We start from the raw sequence: 16404 nt of genomic DNA on the forward strand, positions 1-16404 counted from the left end.
GTCCCGTAATCTCTGTTCTCTGATGACATGAGCGAGGCGTCTCAGCCCCTGCTATAAAGCGATGGAGAGCTGAGCTTGTCTTGAATGGCGAGCGATGCATCGGCTCCTTTCATTGGTCACTATACAGCATCTGTGTTCACCACCATATCTGTGTTCTCTGGAATATGAGCATGAGCAGCCACTTGGTCAATTAAAGGAGTGCATTAATAAGCAGCAGTCAACAAATGGGTCAACACTTGACCCAGTTGCACAACATGGCCTGACCACACCATAAAATAATACATGCTATTGTTGCTTATTGTTTGCTGAAAATACTCAGAGCTGTCTGTGTCTCCTGTTGAAGTATTTGCACGATGACCAAGCATTAAGTTGGAAGACTTCTGTGATGGACAGGCAGACGGAGGATATTATAAGAAGCAACAGCGAAATTAAGGAGAAACAACATGCAGAAGAAGAACAGAATATGGAATGAATAGTAGAACAAAATGGTTTGATTCATATTGACATGCTGAGCAGAAAGATGAAAAATGAAATCAAGCTATACAACAGCAAGATGAGATGCAGGGAGTGAATGAGACATAATCACAAAGACTGCTGCAGTGACCTGTTTCTCCCACAAGCATCAAACCTTGATTTTAACTTTATCCTTAAAATGCAGCGCGGTTCACACTCTACAGGTCATCTGCAATTCAAGCTTGGATTTTGAATTATTCTATTTTCTGGGAACGACATTTCCTGAACGGAGACTCTTTTCTGCACATTAAATAAAGTTTTGCTTTATGATGCCTGGCACACATGATTATGGCTAAAATCCAGAGAGGGTTTATTATCAGTTATAGGTCACAAATAATCATGGCCATTATCAGTACTTTTTCCTCTGTTCCTATGAAGTCAATCTCTGCTGAATCAAAGACGACAGCTGCCTGCCGCATCTGAATTTACTGGCTGATGTTAATTTTGGTTTCTTCCTGGCAACAGAGATATTCAGCCACAGGGTATGAAAGCTTCATGTAAAAGTAAACACACCTGCCTTTAATCACAGTATCAAACCTTTTGTAAATACTGGCAGCTAAGGTTTGCACTTAGTGTAACAGGATGCACAGCCAGACGGCAGTGCAATGGCAAGCGGCCTAGGCTGTTAATGTGGCAGCTTTATGTGCTGACTAATCATTGACAAGCACTCCCGTACACAGTAGATAAATGTGCATATAATAAACACATAAACAAAGCAGGTCATGCTTTTTCTCAGGCAATAAATATCAACTTGTACTGGTTGCAAGGTCTTTCTATCGAAAGTAAAACTCTCTCTCTCTCTCTCTCTCTCTCTCTCTCTCTCTCTCTCTCTCTATCTCTCTCATACAGGAGCCTACGGTACCACAAGATTGCGCTCCAAGTAACCGCAGGCGGGGTTTGTTCGGAGATAATTTATATATGTTCTTGAGAAACACTTTAGAAACCCTGGTAGCCTCAAGCGTTAACAGGCATTATTTAAGAGGCGAGGGCTCCTCAATCTTACCTGCAGATCCACAGACCCTCTCTCTCTCTCTCTCTGTTTGAGCTGTTAAGGTAAGTCCTTCAAAAGCCAATAACACTTTAGTTGACACAGATTTCAAAATTTAGCTGGTTGCTGCATATTTGCATACAGCTTCACCTCGTACTGCAGGAAAAACCACGCAGCCCACGTTAGCATGTTTTAGTTTACATTTTAACAGAATGAAGTGTTCGTGGTCTCTAGTGAAAAAGTTGTCTCTGGCTTACTTTTACTAATACTTTGGGCTCTTCTTAAATTACAGGAAGCTTTTTTTTCTGTTGAACTGCAGCAGTTTTTGCATGGTTCATAGTCTTTATCTGATGCAGGTGACAAATCAAAGGAAAAACATGGAAAATTGTGTGAAAAACATCTCATGCAGATGCTTTCATACTGGGCACAAAGGGTCACTGAATGGCTTTAAGAGAGCACCTGAGGCCTCTTATCTTGGTTAAGAAAATATATGTTATATGTTGAGCCTACACCCTCTGAGATATATGTCATCTTGATTCCCCGTTTTTGCAACACAGTGTAACAGGTTATTCCTGCTCCGAGCACAAGTGTGATTAGCTATTTGATCACTTCAGTATCTTTTGGAAGAACATTATAATCTATACCAAAGTGCACCGAGCTGTCCCGGCAGCTTGTGGTGGACCAATGTCTTACTTTTACTGTGGGCTGGTTTTTCCTTTAATTTCTTTATTAAAGCCATCTGCATAGCTCTACTTTGTGCGCAAAATCCTTGTAAATGTCAAAATGGTTCTTGGCCTAATTTTTCTTAACAGAGCCTCTCAACACTGCAACAATGCCTCCTCCCGGCGTGTGTCTGAACATCATGGATGCCCGTAACAAGCAAGATGGCCAAGGGAGCGTCGCCAACCCTGTGAAGTTCTTCAACCAAGACTATGAGCAGCTGCAACAGTACTGCATCACTCGAGGAGTGAGGTACATAGACGAGATGTTCCCCCCACACAGGAACTCCATCGGTTCAGGGATACTGAGCCCCTCTATGCTGAACAGTGTGGTGTGGCTTAGACCAGCGGTGAGTGTTTTGGAAGGGTTCAACCTATATTGAAGTAAATGTTAATATTTTATCAACTTATCCAGCTACTGTTAAAACCTGGCATCTATCAGTGTTTAACACTTTCAGCTCACAGTGAGGCTCTGCGTTCACACTCACCTTGACTGACAGGCTACAGTGTAATTTGCATGTTCTCCCCGTTTGAATAACTTGCCTTCCACAGTCCAATGACAGGTAGGTTGGGTGTCTGGCTGTGACAGCACATGTTCAGTTTTTTGTGGGATTATTTTTCATTTTTTGAATGGCTGTCGCACCACCTTCTGGTTGAGGCAACAGTTTCCTGAATAAAATCATCCAGAAACACCAGTAAAAGAAATATTGGGCTGAGTGAGGCTAAACCTTACAGAATGTTTCACTTTTCCACATGGCTTTCCTCAGGATTATTAAAGCTTCTTTGAACCTACCCAGAACAATCCCAAATTTTAGTGCTACCTCGCAGTGAGGTTGCAGATTGCAACCAACTTAATACCCCTCGCCTCACCTTCCCTTTTCAAGCATGCAGGAGAGCCTGCAGTGGCAGCGAAATATGCTTCACAGTCAGTCTTTGGTTTGTAGAAACAGGGGCTATTTTCAGGTGATTATACAGTCATGAAAACATGGCTGTGAATATTATATTCCATTTCTGCCAGTATATGGCCATTACATCCTACACACTGGTCCTTTAATAACAGGACTGTATGTCATAACTTTAATGGACACATTTAACGTTACTGTAGCTCTGGCTTGGTGAAAACATGCCATGGTATTTAATAATGTTCAATCATCAATAACTATGAACATCAATGTGTATTCTATGTTTCTAACATAGACATATTTGTTCTATTAGCTACTGGTTGATTATGATGGGAAAAATGAAGCCTTGACACAGAGATATGAGTATAATCGTCTGTTCTATTTTAAAGTACGGATTCAATTTTTATCACAAAACAAATCCCACAAAATGCTGACACCACCATCACACCTTAATAATTTCCATACAGTTCCTGCGTTGATATGCTTATTTTTAAATATTAAATGACAGGTTCAGATTTTTTTCATGTCCACCTAAATACAATTCCCCCATGTGCTTGAATTTGCACTGTACATGCTCTCCATAATGGCCTTGAAGTAAGCCCTTTCTGGGCAGTATTCCTCACAGTCTGGTTTGCTCAGTTGGTTGCTGTGATGCAACACAAAGGGGAAATTTCACACTAAAAACACTGTACCTCTGGAGGATGCCCACTAAATCTGGCTCCCTCAGACTTCAGCTGAATATAGGAATGTCATTTTTTGTGTGGAATGAGTGGTTTCTCTACAGAAGTGATTACAGTGACCAACACATATTTCAGTGAACATGTGGGCATGTGAGTATTTTATTAAGATGGACCTGAATACTTTGATTGATTGACCCTCCCTCTGTTTCAGAAAATTGCTCCTAATCCTTCCTTCGTACTTGACGGGATCTCCAGGTTTGACTTCGGTCAAGGAGATCTTGGTAAGGAAATTCCTTCCTTCATAATATTGTACTCTTGTGCCTTCTTGCCTCTCTGATAACTCAGTGACCATCCTTTACTCAGGAAACTGCTGGTTTCTCGCATCCATCGGAGCTCTGACATTCCAGACTCACGTCCTCGGGCAAGTTGTCCCTCTTGAGCAAACGTTTGGTGAGAACTACTGTGGGCTGTTCCACTTCAGGGTAAACACAATAAACTGCACACTTTTGCTTCAATAACTGACCACTGACTGACTGCACAGTACATTACAGAAAGTCTGACAGAGCATGGGATGCAATTCGATGCCATCATCATAATTTGGCATCATTTCAAAATGACGTTTGCACAACGTGCTCCATAAATAATTTATTATATATTTTTGGGGTAAATTATTCACAGAAATTCATAATTTATTTTGAAAAATAATGTGAAAAAGAAATACTTTTGCCAACCTACAAATATTTACTGATAACATATTGACACAGAACTTAAGTTGTTGTCAGTCAGTTGCTCGTACATGGATCTGATTTTAAAAGAAAACTTTTACATTCCCTTTAACCATTCAGTTCTGGAGATTTGGAAACTGGGTGGATGTCGTCATTGACGACAAGCTACCAACAATCAATGGGAGGCTCATCTTTGTTCACTCCAAAAACCGCAATGAGTTCTGGCCTGCTTTGCTGGAGAAAGCTTATGCCAAGTACGGAAAGCAAAGTGCATATTTTCTCAGACGTAACTGTGTTTTCTTAGCATACGTTTTGTCTTATTTCTGGAGTACATGTAAAAACTTCACCTCCACCTGTGCCAGGGTGTGTGGTTCCTATGCCGACATGAATGCTGGAACTCTTGCGGAGGCCATGGTGGACTTCACTGGTGGTGTTCACATCTGTGTCCAGCTGTCAGACCCTCCTCCAAACCTGTGGGAGCTGTTGTGCAGAGCTGGTAAATCCAGGTCACTGATGGGCTGTGGTACACCTCAAGGGGTAAGTACAAATATAGTACACAAACCAGCAAGAACTGTTTTTTTTTCATGCTTCTTGTAAAAAAAAAAGTGCATATGGAGTAAGGTATATTTCTCAAGCAGTGAGTTGAAGTCGAGGCAAACCTTCTTCAGGGTTTGTTTTGCCTAATGGGATAGATTGATATATTGGGAAATTATTTTTCAATATCTTGTCTAGAATTAGATGAAAAGCTCATCACCACTGTGATATCTGTCCATTATGAAGCCACAGCTACCCAACTATTCATGGAAAAGGTTTTAAAAATAAAAGAGGTTTTATTTTGATGTGCGTGGCATCATCTCAATGTGAAGTCTATGGACTGAACTAGTGGGGCCAGCGGGACAAACGCTGCTGAGCATGTGCAGTGGGACACAGCACAGAAGCAAACCGAGAAGCTGCAAAACTTGCTTTATGCAACCAGGAAGAGATTTTCATTCATGAATGGGCAGCATCTTGAAGTCTATATCCGGATATCCATGGCTGAGAGCCTCCCGCACAGTCTTTGTGCTGTTGTAGCTTCACATTTACTGCACAGACATGAGAGTGGTATAAGCCTTCTCATCTAACTCTTGGCCTGAAAGGGTATTTCCCAAAATGACGAAATATCGCTTAAAGTTAACCCAAACCTTTTTGTTTGCACTTTAGCCTTCAGTTAACTGTTTCGATGTTACTTTTGGATGTGTCTTCAAATTATTTGCACAACACATAAACTGCATAATTTCTATTGATTTTGTACTTTTGTAGGTCAGTGAGCTTTGAGCAATGATGAATGTCTTTGGCTTGTAGGCGACATCTGCCAACACTGTATTGCAGAACGGATTGGTCCAGGGCCATGCCTACACTATCACGGGTGTGACACAGGTGAATTTACATTTGGAATTAACACTGCATTTGGAATTGGAAATAACTGTGCCAACAATTCGTAATCATAAATATTATAGCTATTGCCAACAACTAGCAACCAGGCTTTTAAACTTCTACTGGCACTGAACTTTGCAAATGATTTATTGAAATGATTTATTGCTTATTTTTATGTATGGTACATAACAATGGTGTTGTCCATCATCATGGTTGCTGGTCAGATGGTGAGCTATGGAAAACTAGTGAACCTGGTGCGTTTGTGGAACCCCTGGGGAAGAGGAGAGTGGCAGGGAGACTGGAGTGATCGGTGAGAATGACTCCCACTCGGTGACAACACATGCAAACATACATTTCTTAACAATGCATTTCACCACTGTTTGTATCTACTTTCAGCAGAAGCCAATAGGTCTGCTAACCCCCAGGTGTTTTTTGCTTTTTTGAATGTGATCTCTTTAGTGGTATTTACTGCACATTTCCATGGGTAATAACATAAAGGTCATTTGGAAAAGGTGTAACTGAGGCCTGTCTTCTTATAATCTTCCTGTAAGAGATTCTTAACTGGTTTTGCCAGTGAAGTAATCCACTGTCATGTCTTACCTCAAAGGCAGTTTAAAACATTGGCTTTTCCTCCAAAGAAAATAACACAAGCACTGTACTCGCAAAAGCCACAAGATATGCGTTGTGACCTGCCTCTGAGTGCTGAAAAGCACTGACAATCACATAATCTGTTTCCTCTCTCACTGTCTTGAAGATCATCTCTGTGGAATACCGTGAGCGCTCAAGACCGTGAAATGTGCCTTTCTGTGGCCGATGATGGAGAGTTTTGGTAAGCAAATGTCACCAAATGTTAGCAAGTTTTCAGTGTTTTCCCACTAACGTCTACATGGTATGATATATTTAAAACATAAGATACTCAGAATTATGCTTTAAAATTGCACTATATATATATATATATATATATATATATATATATATATATATATATTTAAATAAATTAAGACACAATGCATTTTAAACAAAAGGATGAAAACATTTCGCGACCCCCTCCGAGTCTGCACCGCGACTATAAATATCATCTGTCTATAAAATTGTTATAAGTACACCTCTGCATAAAATTGTATTCTTATTAACGTTACAGAAAACAAACAAGAAAGAAACACAGATCAACTTATAACAAAGAATAACTTTATCAACATTGTTTTTTAGTCTGTAAGAGAAATGATTTAAAGTGCATCAATTTGCTTGAAATTAAAAAAATGTAATCCTTGTTTAAACTATAAACATTTTTTGACCGACTGCCATTTGATACTGAAAAATAGAATGATAAAAAAAATCAATAAATAACAAAACATTCAAATTGAACAGCAAGATACTTTAACCTACAAAACAAACACCAACAAATGAATAAAACAATTTGTGCTGATTTCTTTTTTGTTTTTATCAATATGAGGAATTCTGAATTGATGGCTACAATGAGCACGTTTTGCAGTGCACAGCTCTTTGAAGCGGGGATTGAATGAGGACACTGCAGCTCTCAGCTCCTGCTCAGTGCTCAGTGCTCAGCTGGGCCTGTACCTGGTCCTCAGCGCAGCAGCAGCAGAGAAGCCAGTCTCAGAGATATGATGTCGCAAAAGGAGGAAGAGCGTGCAAAGCGTTCACAAAGTGGGATGATTGCTGGCAATATCCGACACGTTTTCGCTGAAAAAACTGGTTTATCGGCATGATTACGGTGCAACGTCTTTAAGTGACGCTTTAATTTATTTGGCTTCATGCTGACCGCTGCCAACATTTTTAGACACAGTAACACACCGGTCTCCCCTCGTCTCCCACCGTTGTCACAGTGAAGCCAGGCGCTACATGCGCTTCGTCACATTTCCTCGTCTTAGCTTTCTGGTGACTTTCGTTTGTCTCACTATCCACCTTTCTTTTCATCCCTGTTACATATTTTAACTATGATTTTTTCCTTAGTGTCTCTTGAGGGATTGTTCACTGCACTTCATATCTCCCGCTCTGTGCTGTATGTGCGCATGTTCGTGGCGTGCAAAAAAAAAAAAAAAAGAAGAAGAACGTACACAATAGAGCTAATCCTCCCTGCGCACACTCTGACAATGAGAGCGCCACTGCCACCTACTGTAGTGGATGTGCAATTACAATTTATTCTAGTAAGGCAAAAAAGCATGTTCCCCGAGAGAGTGTAGCTTTGCCTTGCATTAATGAATACAGTCACAGGCGTGTTTAAAGGGTTTGGGAATATAAAAGATTTCATCTGCACGTATTACACTGACTGATACACGAGGAATATATTTTTCTGTATGACTCTTGCACTGTCTTTCTCAAGTTTAGGGAGCCACATTTTCAGAAGTCAGAAAACAAATTATATATAATCAAAGTTAATCTCTGATATCGACAGGATGACCCTGGAAGACCTCTGTAAATTCTACTCAGATCTCGACATCTGCTCCCTGTGTCCCGACTTCCTTGACGGAAACTCCTCTTGTCAGTGGAAGACCTCCTCCCATGAGGGCAGATGGGTTGCAGGAACCACTGCTGGAGGATGCATGAATAACAGAGGTACTTCCAAGTATACATGGACTTAAATATAATAAAACTTGATATGATTTGTCATACCATAGAAGCAAGTGGTCATATCAGCATTTACCACAATTTGGTAGTTTGGTTCTGCAACATAGATCAATATTTTTTTGTTTTGTTGTCTTTTTGTTTCTCTTTTGTCAAGGCAGTGGCAAATCAAAATGTCAAAAATAAATTATTTAGAACAGAATAAACCTTAATTGTTATTATGGTCCTTAAATAATAATAATAGTAAAGCTAGAATAGTGCACTCAGCAGAGTGCATCTCTCTGCCAGTGATGCATGGATTAAGATGACACCATAGCCAGCCTGTGCCGGCAGGTGTGTCTGGCTGCAAACTGAAGCAGTTGTTGATCGCTTGCAGTCCTTAGAGGCAGGTTAAGAGGAGTGAGGAGTCAGCAGTCAGTGGTGAAATAACGTAAAACAGAGCAGTCAATAAAATTTGAATAGATTTTTTGTTTATTGTTGATCACGAGAGGTCCTTGAGCATAAAGTCACAAATGTGCAAAAAAAAAATTGGAACGCATGCACACACACACACACACACGCAAGCACGCATGCACACACACACACAGGACCAGAGGCATGACATGGTAAAAAGTGTTTTGGGTGAGAGCCAATATCCACATTGATGAGTGAAACTGTCACTTTGTTTGAATTTTTCTAGCTGTTGGTTGTATCAGATAAAATTTAACTCATCAAAGTAAGAGATTTCAAAATGCTGTGAAATCATTTACAATAGGTCAAGCAGAGCAACAAGTAATATTATTAACACCATTTGCTTCATTAATGCTCCTTCTGAATGCTTTCAATTTGTGTTCAGCTCTTACATGAACTGCAGGAACCCAAAATGTATTGCTTCAACAGTGTGGTCGACCTGGCTTTTTAGAGGTGGCTCCTGTATACAATGTTCATATAGTGAGCATTAAAAAAAGTAAGCTGTACAGTCAGGAAATCAGTCATCCTCACAGGCACTGAACTAAATGATTTTTGCTTTTTTGTCCTGAAAGTTACCAAACAACATGGTGTAATTGGAAGAAGGTCTCTTGGTCATACATTGGCCAAAATGCAGAATACAGAAAGCAAAATCGTATAAAACAGAGTAGATAAGATAAGACAGGACTATAACATTATTTTACACAGTACCTTATCTTGCTCACACCAGCAATTACCATGGAGTAAAAGCAGAACAGTGGAAAGCTGCAGCTGCCAGTGTAACTTTAATAGAAAACTTAATTTCATGCAACGACTTGACTTTCAAAGTCATATAGTCGAGAATAAGTGAACAGTTCACAAATGCTCTAGTATAAACTATGATAGTATAGATTCGGTAAAAGGTAAATTGGCATTTTGACAACAGTTCCAACTTGATGACTCTTGCAAAATGATACAGTGCAGATAAATCTTGCTTCTCTGCCTTCAGAGAGTTTCTGGACTAATCCACAGTATCGGGTCAAGGTTGACGGTGAAAACTTGGCACCCGGTGAAAAAAACATGCTGGTGTCTCTCATGCAAAAGCCCGACAAAAGGAACAGACGCCTGGTCCAAAGTCTCCACATTGGATTCTGTATATTTGAGGTACATGTTAACCTTTATTGTTTCTGTCACAGCGTTTGGACAGTTATCGATATGTCATGCATACAGTAGACATGGAACGGATGTGAAGTTGTCAGATTAGGTGAAACTATCTTGACGTAGACCATAGTTTTGAGCATTTCGTGCCATCATGTTGAATATACTGGAATACTACTGCTGCAGCAAAAAGCTGTCCAAAAACAAACAAACAAAAAAAATCATATATAAAGGCCTATTGGCTATTTGGCTTTGGACTATTTAAAAGAAGAAATATGCTATTTTCTGTGCTAGTAAATTGCTATGGCCACATTTGTTTAGCAGCTCATGTAAACTTTCAGCTGATGTGAAGGCCAGTAGTCATGTCAGGACCATGTAGAAAACCACATAGGCCTGTATGCTTACCCTGAAAATGCTCTTTACCAGCTAATGAAATCGCCTGCAATATGTAAAACTGATCCACTGACAAGAAAAAGACAAAAATAGAAATGTCTTGTTTTGCAAATGCATTTTTGATGAACAATAGTAGTCTGCAGTAACAAATAAATTGTTTTTTCCTGTTTTATTCTAAATCAACCATGCGATTTGCCAGTTGGACACTTTTAATGGGAAGCAGCAGGATGTTCAGTTATAGCAATGTTCAGTTTCCGTTTGCTGTAACCGAATACAGCTCTGATACGGCTGTAGAAGAGTGAACAGTAAACAATGAGGCTGATATCACTGAGATGAAAGCTCAAACTGTTACAGTGGATTACATACTGTACATGCATCATTGTCTGTGAATCCCTCTTGCTTGCAAAGGTGATTTAAATCCAGTTTAGGTATGGTGGGCTTCACCACTTATGATTTAAAAAAATACTACATAGAGAGGAAATTAAAGAATGTAAATATACTGAATGTATGTTGCTGAAAAAATGGACACCATAACCCTGACCCTGACCCCTAACCTTAACCCAAACCCCTAACCCCTGACCCTATCAAAAAGTTTGTGAACAGTCTCAGTGATCCAGGTCATGGTCCAGTCAGTTAGAATGAAGGAAGCTGCTCAGATGAGATGCGAAATGTTTAGTTATACAACCAACCTACAACCTCATTGTATGTCAAAAACAAGGTTTGATTGTATGAAAATCTTCATCAACATAACAAAACAATATCAAAATGTTCATGAAACTTTTTGTAAGTGATCATGCAGCATATTCCAAGTTTTTCTATTCCAATTATTCTCAGATATTCAGGTTTCCCTAAACACATATATTTTCACTGTAACATCGGTTTACCCAACTTCCTACAGCGACGCTCATTCAAAAGTAATTAATGAGCATGCACAGCCAGGTCCAATGGGGGAATGACGCCACTTTTGTGCTTGGCACAAACGGGCAGTTTCATTGGCATGATTTCACACGAGTGGCTATATGATTAATAATAATCATTGTAAGTCGTGAGAATTATAGAAGATTAAAAAATAATAAGTGAATGACTAAATGAAGGTTGGGTCAGGTTGAGGAGGCTTTCAACAGTCAGCCTTTGACAGATGCGCAAACATGTCAGACTTTTCAAGGGACTGCCTTAATTGGTCAAAGGAGGGTTACAGTAAATCTAAAGTAAACACAGCAAATGCACGATCAAAGTCAAAGCCTGTGCAACCTGTTCATCGGTGGGACAACATTTGGCAAGGCAGGTTTAAGTCCTGGTCAGAGTGTGTTTTTCATTTCAAGTAACAGTACGCATCTAATGATAAGATGTTATTCTAACTAAAAATTGTTATTTATTGAACTGATTGCTTTTTGTCCCCAACATGAACTCGTCTTCCACCAATTTCCCTCAAGGTGACTGAACAAGTAAGAGACTTTTATCCCGATCCTTATTTACAAGAAACTTTCTCTGCCCATTGTGCAGCTCTGGTAAACAAAATAAACTACAGAGATCTTAACTGTCCATTTATTATCACAGTACAAGGGGCAGAGCGGGAAGTTCCCCGCCTCTTTCTTCAGCAGCCGCTCACCTGTCGCCCAAACTAAAACCTTCTTGAACTCACGGGAGGTGATGGAGTTCTTTGTGCTGAAGCCTGGTGAATACCTGATTGTGCCGTCCACCTTCAACCCCAACGAGACAGCCTCCTTCCTCCTGACCATCCTCTCCAAAACGGAGACCCACGGCTAGTATGCTCACTGCTCGTCTCACTGTTTTGATGCATCACGAAGTCACACATGTCAGGATGCGTAATCATCCAAAAATAATCTGCGTGACGTGTGCCACACATTACTGGTGTTTCATATTAAGAGAAAGGAAATCACACTAATCGGATGTGGAATGTCTTTGGTTTTTCCCAACAGTGAAAACTCTGCTGAGCATAAACATGAGCCAGTTGAAGAGGTGTGAAGGATTTAATATTATATGTATTATATGTATTATATATTATATGTATTATGCTCAATACTGTTCATTCTGATGTTGAGATGTGTTCTTTATTTTATTGCAAGTGTATGTGACATATATTTTAACAATTGCATTTCATTCAGAGTAAAATTCCTCTTATACTGTCTCACAGTATACAAACAAAATGGACATAAATGGACAGGATGATGACAATAAGAAAGATCTTTTCCAGCAGTTCTCAGACAAGGTAATATTTGCCTCACAAACATGTCTCAGTCACAAGAATATTTTATGGTTATTGAGTCTGATTATGGTACCTTTTATCAAAAATGTATTTAAAAATCCACCAATTTAATCAATATTTTTTATACATGAACAATGTGATGGCCATATTTTCAAACCCCCAACCCACTGACAGGTGTTTTACAGAGGAGGGTTTCTCTTCCTCATGACAGCGAACCGTTATTTCCTGAAAACATCATAGCCTGTGACACTTGCCTATGACTTACAGGCCAGCAACAATCGTGGCAACGGCCCATTGATTGACAAACATACAGGCCGATCAGTTCATTCAGATATGTGCTGATATTGGGTTAGCTAATACTGAGTGGGAGAGAACATGATCAACGTCTACATTCGCGCTGAAAAGAAAAGTGTAATGTTACATATGTTATTTTACAATTTGGCAGTGAATTTGAAAACTGAGACATTTTAGTGTTTTACAGATATTTGTTGATATTCCCAGCCTGAAACTGGGACAATCCCGGACAAACCGCAACGTCTGGTCGCTGTAAGTTAGCAGCTAGCTGGTGAACATAGTGGAGAATTTAGCAGCTAATAAGACCGATATTTCACTTAGAAGTTGGTGGAGACCTAAAAAGAGCTAAAAGACAGAAAATATTACACATTAGTTCATCAAGTGGGCGAAAAACACGACTCAAATGGATGCTAACGTTGCTCTGCCAACGTTATAAGGTCATATTTTGTCTAACTCGCTTGATGTTCAGCTTGTTGCGGAGTTCTGCTGATGTAGCCTGCAATGATTTCCTCTTTTAGCATAAAAGAGAGATAATTAGCAATCATAGCAACCCACAAGGTACAATAGCCGTCTTCGCTAGCTGGGTGTGGGGACAGGTTTTTGTTGGTGTTGTCTTGACATGTGACTGACAGAAAACTCACTACTGAAAGCTAAAGAGAAAGTTTACCACAGTCCATTATATCTTGTTTTCACTTCCAGTATGACGAAGTGGATGCTGAGCAGCTCCAGAGGCTTCTAAATGACAATATCCTGAAAGGTTTGTATGAAATGTCAACAGGCTGGACAGACAGCAGAAGCTCAATGAGCATTAGAATACACTGTAATAGTCTTAAATGTGTGAACACTGCTATATTTTGCCAAGACACTGAGCTTCATGTTTCATGCTGCCTGATTTTTCTTCCTTTTTTTAATTTATTGTTTTTAGGAGACTTGAAATCTGGAGGCTTCAGCATTGATGCCTGTCGCAGCATGGTGGCGCTGATGGATGTATCCTGTTGTGATGTGTGTGATATTTATTAGGATTTGGTCTAACTTACACGCTGTAAATCAGAGAAAGAATCATAGACATGCTTTTTTTGTGCCAAGCCTTTTTGTTGATCTAACACACTCGATTTGAAGGTCAGCCCACATGTGTGGCTTTGTTGCCTTAATGTGGGGTTAAAAAGACATCGATCACCGGCAAGCTGAATGGCGAGGAATTCGTTCGTTTGTGGAACAAGGTTGTCAGATACAAGGTAAAAGGGACGAAGTCCAGCTCACACATTTCACTCTGAACAGAAGAGTTGCGATTTTTTGTAATATTTACCCACATTACCGCATGCATCTAAACATAGATATGGAAGATGGTTATTGTTGGTGTTTTCTTCTTTTTCAAGGACATTTTCTTCTCCACTGATGTTTCTCGGACAGGAACGCTGTCTCTGAGCGAGCTGAGGAATGCATTCATAGCTTCAGGTAGACTGCTATGCTTGATTATGAATCGGCATGCCCTATACAAGTCAGCCCCAAACAACACTGGGAAATAAAAAAAAAATACAGTGTGCAAGAAGGTACCTTTTCAACAAAGAAACTATTAAATGAAGCCTTATCTACAAAATGCATACACAGACCAGTTTGGCTGAGTCTGATAAGTAGCACTGCCAACAAACTCCATTACTTGGGTAGTTTTAGGTATTAGGTATGATTTGGTTCAGTTTGATAGATTTAATAATGACCAGTAGGAGCACTACAAAGACGAGGCATAAGCACAGCATTGCAAGACCTCATTGCTGCTATCATGTAGCATGTGTTGATGCTGGAAATTGGGCTTGTGCAAAGATATAACGCCAAGAGATTAGAAGAGTAAGATCAGTCCAGCTCCTGAACTCTTGCTCTGTGTGTACTGAACAGGAATGAGGGTCAGCGATGACTTGCTCAATTTGATGGCTCTGCGCTACAGCTCCAACTCTAGACACATGACGTTGGAGAGCTTCATCAGTCTCATCCTTCGCCTGGACTGCATGTACAGTAAGTGAGGTCAAATGATGACGATAACAGTATATAAGAAGTTACTGTCTACCACTCCACATACATATCCTCATACTCTCATCCTCATGATCCTTCGAAGGAATTAAAGTTCCCAGTTAGAAGGCAAGCAGTGAAGTCTTGTGATCGAATTTACAAACCTTCTGGTTGAAGGTGATGCAATTTGTGTTTTGCTCAACAGAAATCTTCAAGCAACTGTCTGACGGAAAAGCCATGAATCTTCGCGAGTCAGAGGTAGTAAAATGTATTCTTCTCTTCACACACCACAGCTGTTACAAAGGAACTCCACACTGGCTCTTTCTCTTTTTTTTTGCTGTACACAACACACAGACATACACATAGATGTTGGCATATGACATTTATGAAGCTGCCGCCGTAGATGTGGAGCCCACTGATAACTGTGCTATATTCAGAGTTTATCAGGATATTTCGGGCCTATGAAGAGCAACATTGACAAACAGCAGGGCTGCAGCTATGTCAGTACAAAGACTCCCTCACAGGAGGAGCCTCTTGTCGTAGAGCCTCAAGCTCAGCTACAACACAGGTACCCACATGGTGACGCTCTCAAGGGGGCATAAATGTGCTTCTGGTGACTGTCAGAGCTCCACTGGACTCCCCGTCTTTCCAGCAGAGGCACAGAGAGTCTGACAGCAGCTTCTCATGGCTGCTGCCTCTGACTATCAGCTCCAGCTGCGGCCCATGCTACGCTGAGCGGGGTGGCCAGCGTCTTCCTCTGTGGGCCCTCAGCCCCCTGTCACACACTGCAAAGCCACGAGGCGTCCTACACTCTCTGCTCTCTCACTCTGCTGTTACATTTAGAAATATACGTTTTCTCTTCAGCTGTGTATGTGTTGCATTAATAACATGCCTCCCTTTTTATTTTCAGTGGATTTACATTTCAATGTACACGTAACCTAACAAGCTGGATGGACTGCACAATGCATCCGGGGATACAGGAGTGGATACTTCAAAAGAACGTTTCCTTGTCTTTGGCCAAATTGCACCATAAATATAAGATGTACTCCTCTTCAAACAAGCTATTACACAGCATGAACTGTAAATGAAGGATGTTTTCTTTTTAGACTGAAGATCTTATTGATTGTTGTTGAATGGTAGGCTGAGTTGCTGATTTTTTGTATTGCTAGTCGAACTATGATGTAGGCTTGTCATTTCAATCTGTGATTTACCAAATGAAGACATTATACAAACACATTTCAGATTTCATTTTTAGCGACAAACCATTTTCTGCACTTTTGAATAAATAAATAAATAAATGAAAAGTGAAAACCTTCTGTCAGAATCTGTGTACCTGTAAAGGGTTATTAAGCTTTATTGTATGTCGTCCTCCTCCTTTCCGC

At 40.2% G+C, this 16404-nt stretch overlaps 1 protein-coding gene across 2 annotated transcripts; it reads left to right on the plus strand.

Annotated features, from left to right (window-relative positions):
* The first annotated feature begins 1464 nt into the window (after positions 1-1464).
* LOC121617970 (calpain-2 catalytic subunit-like) lies at positions 1465-16304 on the plus strand. 2 transcript variants are annotated; one of them, XM_041953180.1, is made up of 22 exons: positions 1465-1566; positions 2314-2570; positions 4014-4083; positions 4166-4284; positions 4648-4781; positions 4890-5064; positions 5869-5943; positions 6165-6250; positions 6695-6769; positions 8354-8514; positions 9959-10113; positions 11934-11945; positions 12058-12266; positions 12441-12480; positions 12656-12730; positions 13721-13778; positions 13947-14008; positions 14188-14256; positions 14398-14476; positions 14912-15028; positions 15228-15280; positions 15933-16304. In XM_041953180.1, exons 2-22 carry the CDS (start codon positions 2334-2336, stop codon positions 15957-15959), a joined length of 2088 nt encoding a protein of 695 aa, XP_041809114.1. In that variant the 5' UTR covers positions 1465-1566; positions 2314-2333; the 3' UTR covers positions 15960-16304. The 2 variants fall into 2 exon arrangements, with proteins under 2 accessions (XP_041809114.1, XP_041809116.1); XM_041953182.1 differs by lacking the exons at positions 14912-15028; positions 15228-15280; positions 15933-16304 and having other exon boundaries at positions 13947-14023; positions 14141-14256; positions 14398-14477.
* Positions 16305-16404: the final 100 nt, after the last annotated feature.

Source organism: Chelmon rostratus, chromosome 15, assembly GCF_017976325.1.
Source record: "Chelmon rostratus isolate fCheRos1 chromosome 15, fCheRos1.pri, whole genome shotgun sequence".
Lineage (NCBI taxonomy): Eukaryota > Metazoa > Chordata > Actinopteri > Chaetodontiformes > Chaetodontidae > Chelmon > Chelmon rostratus.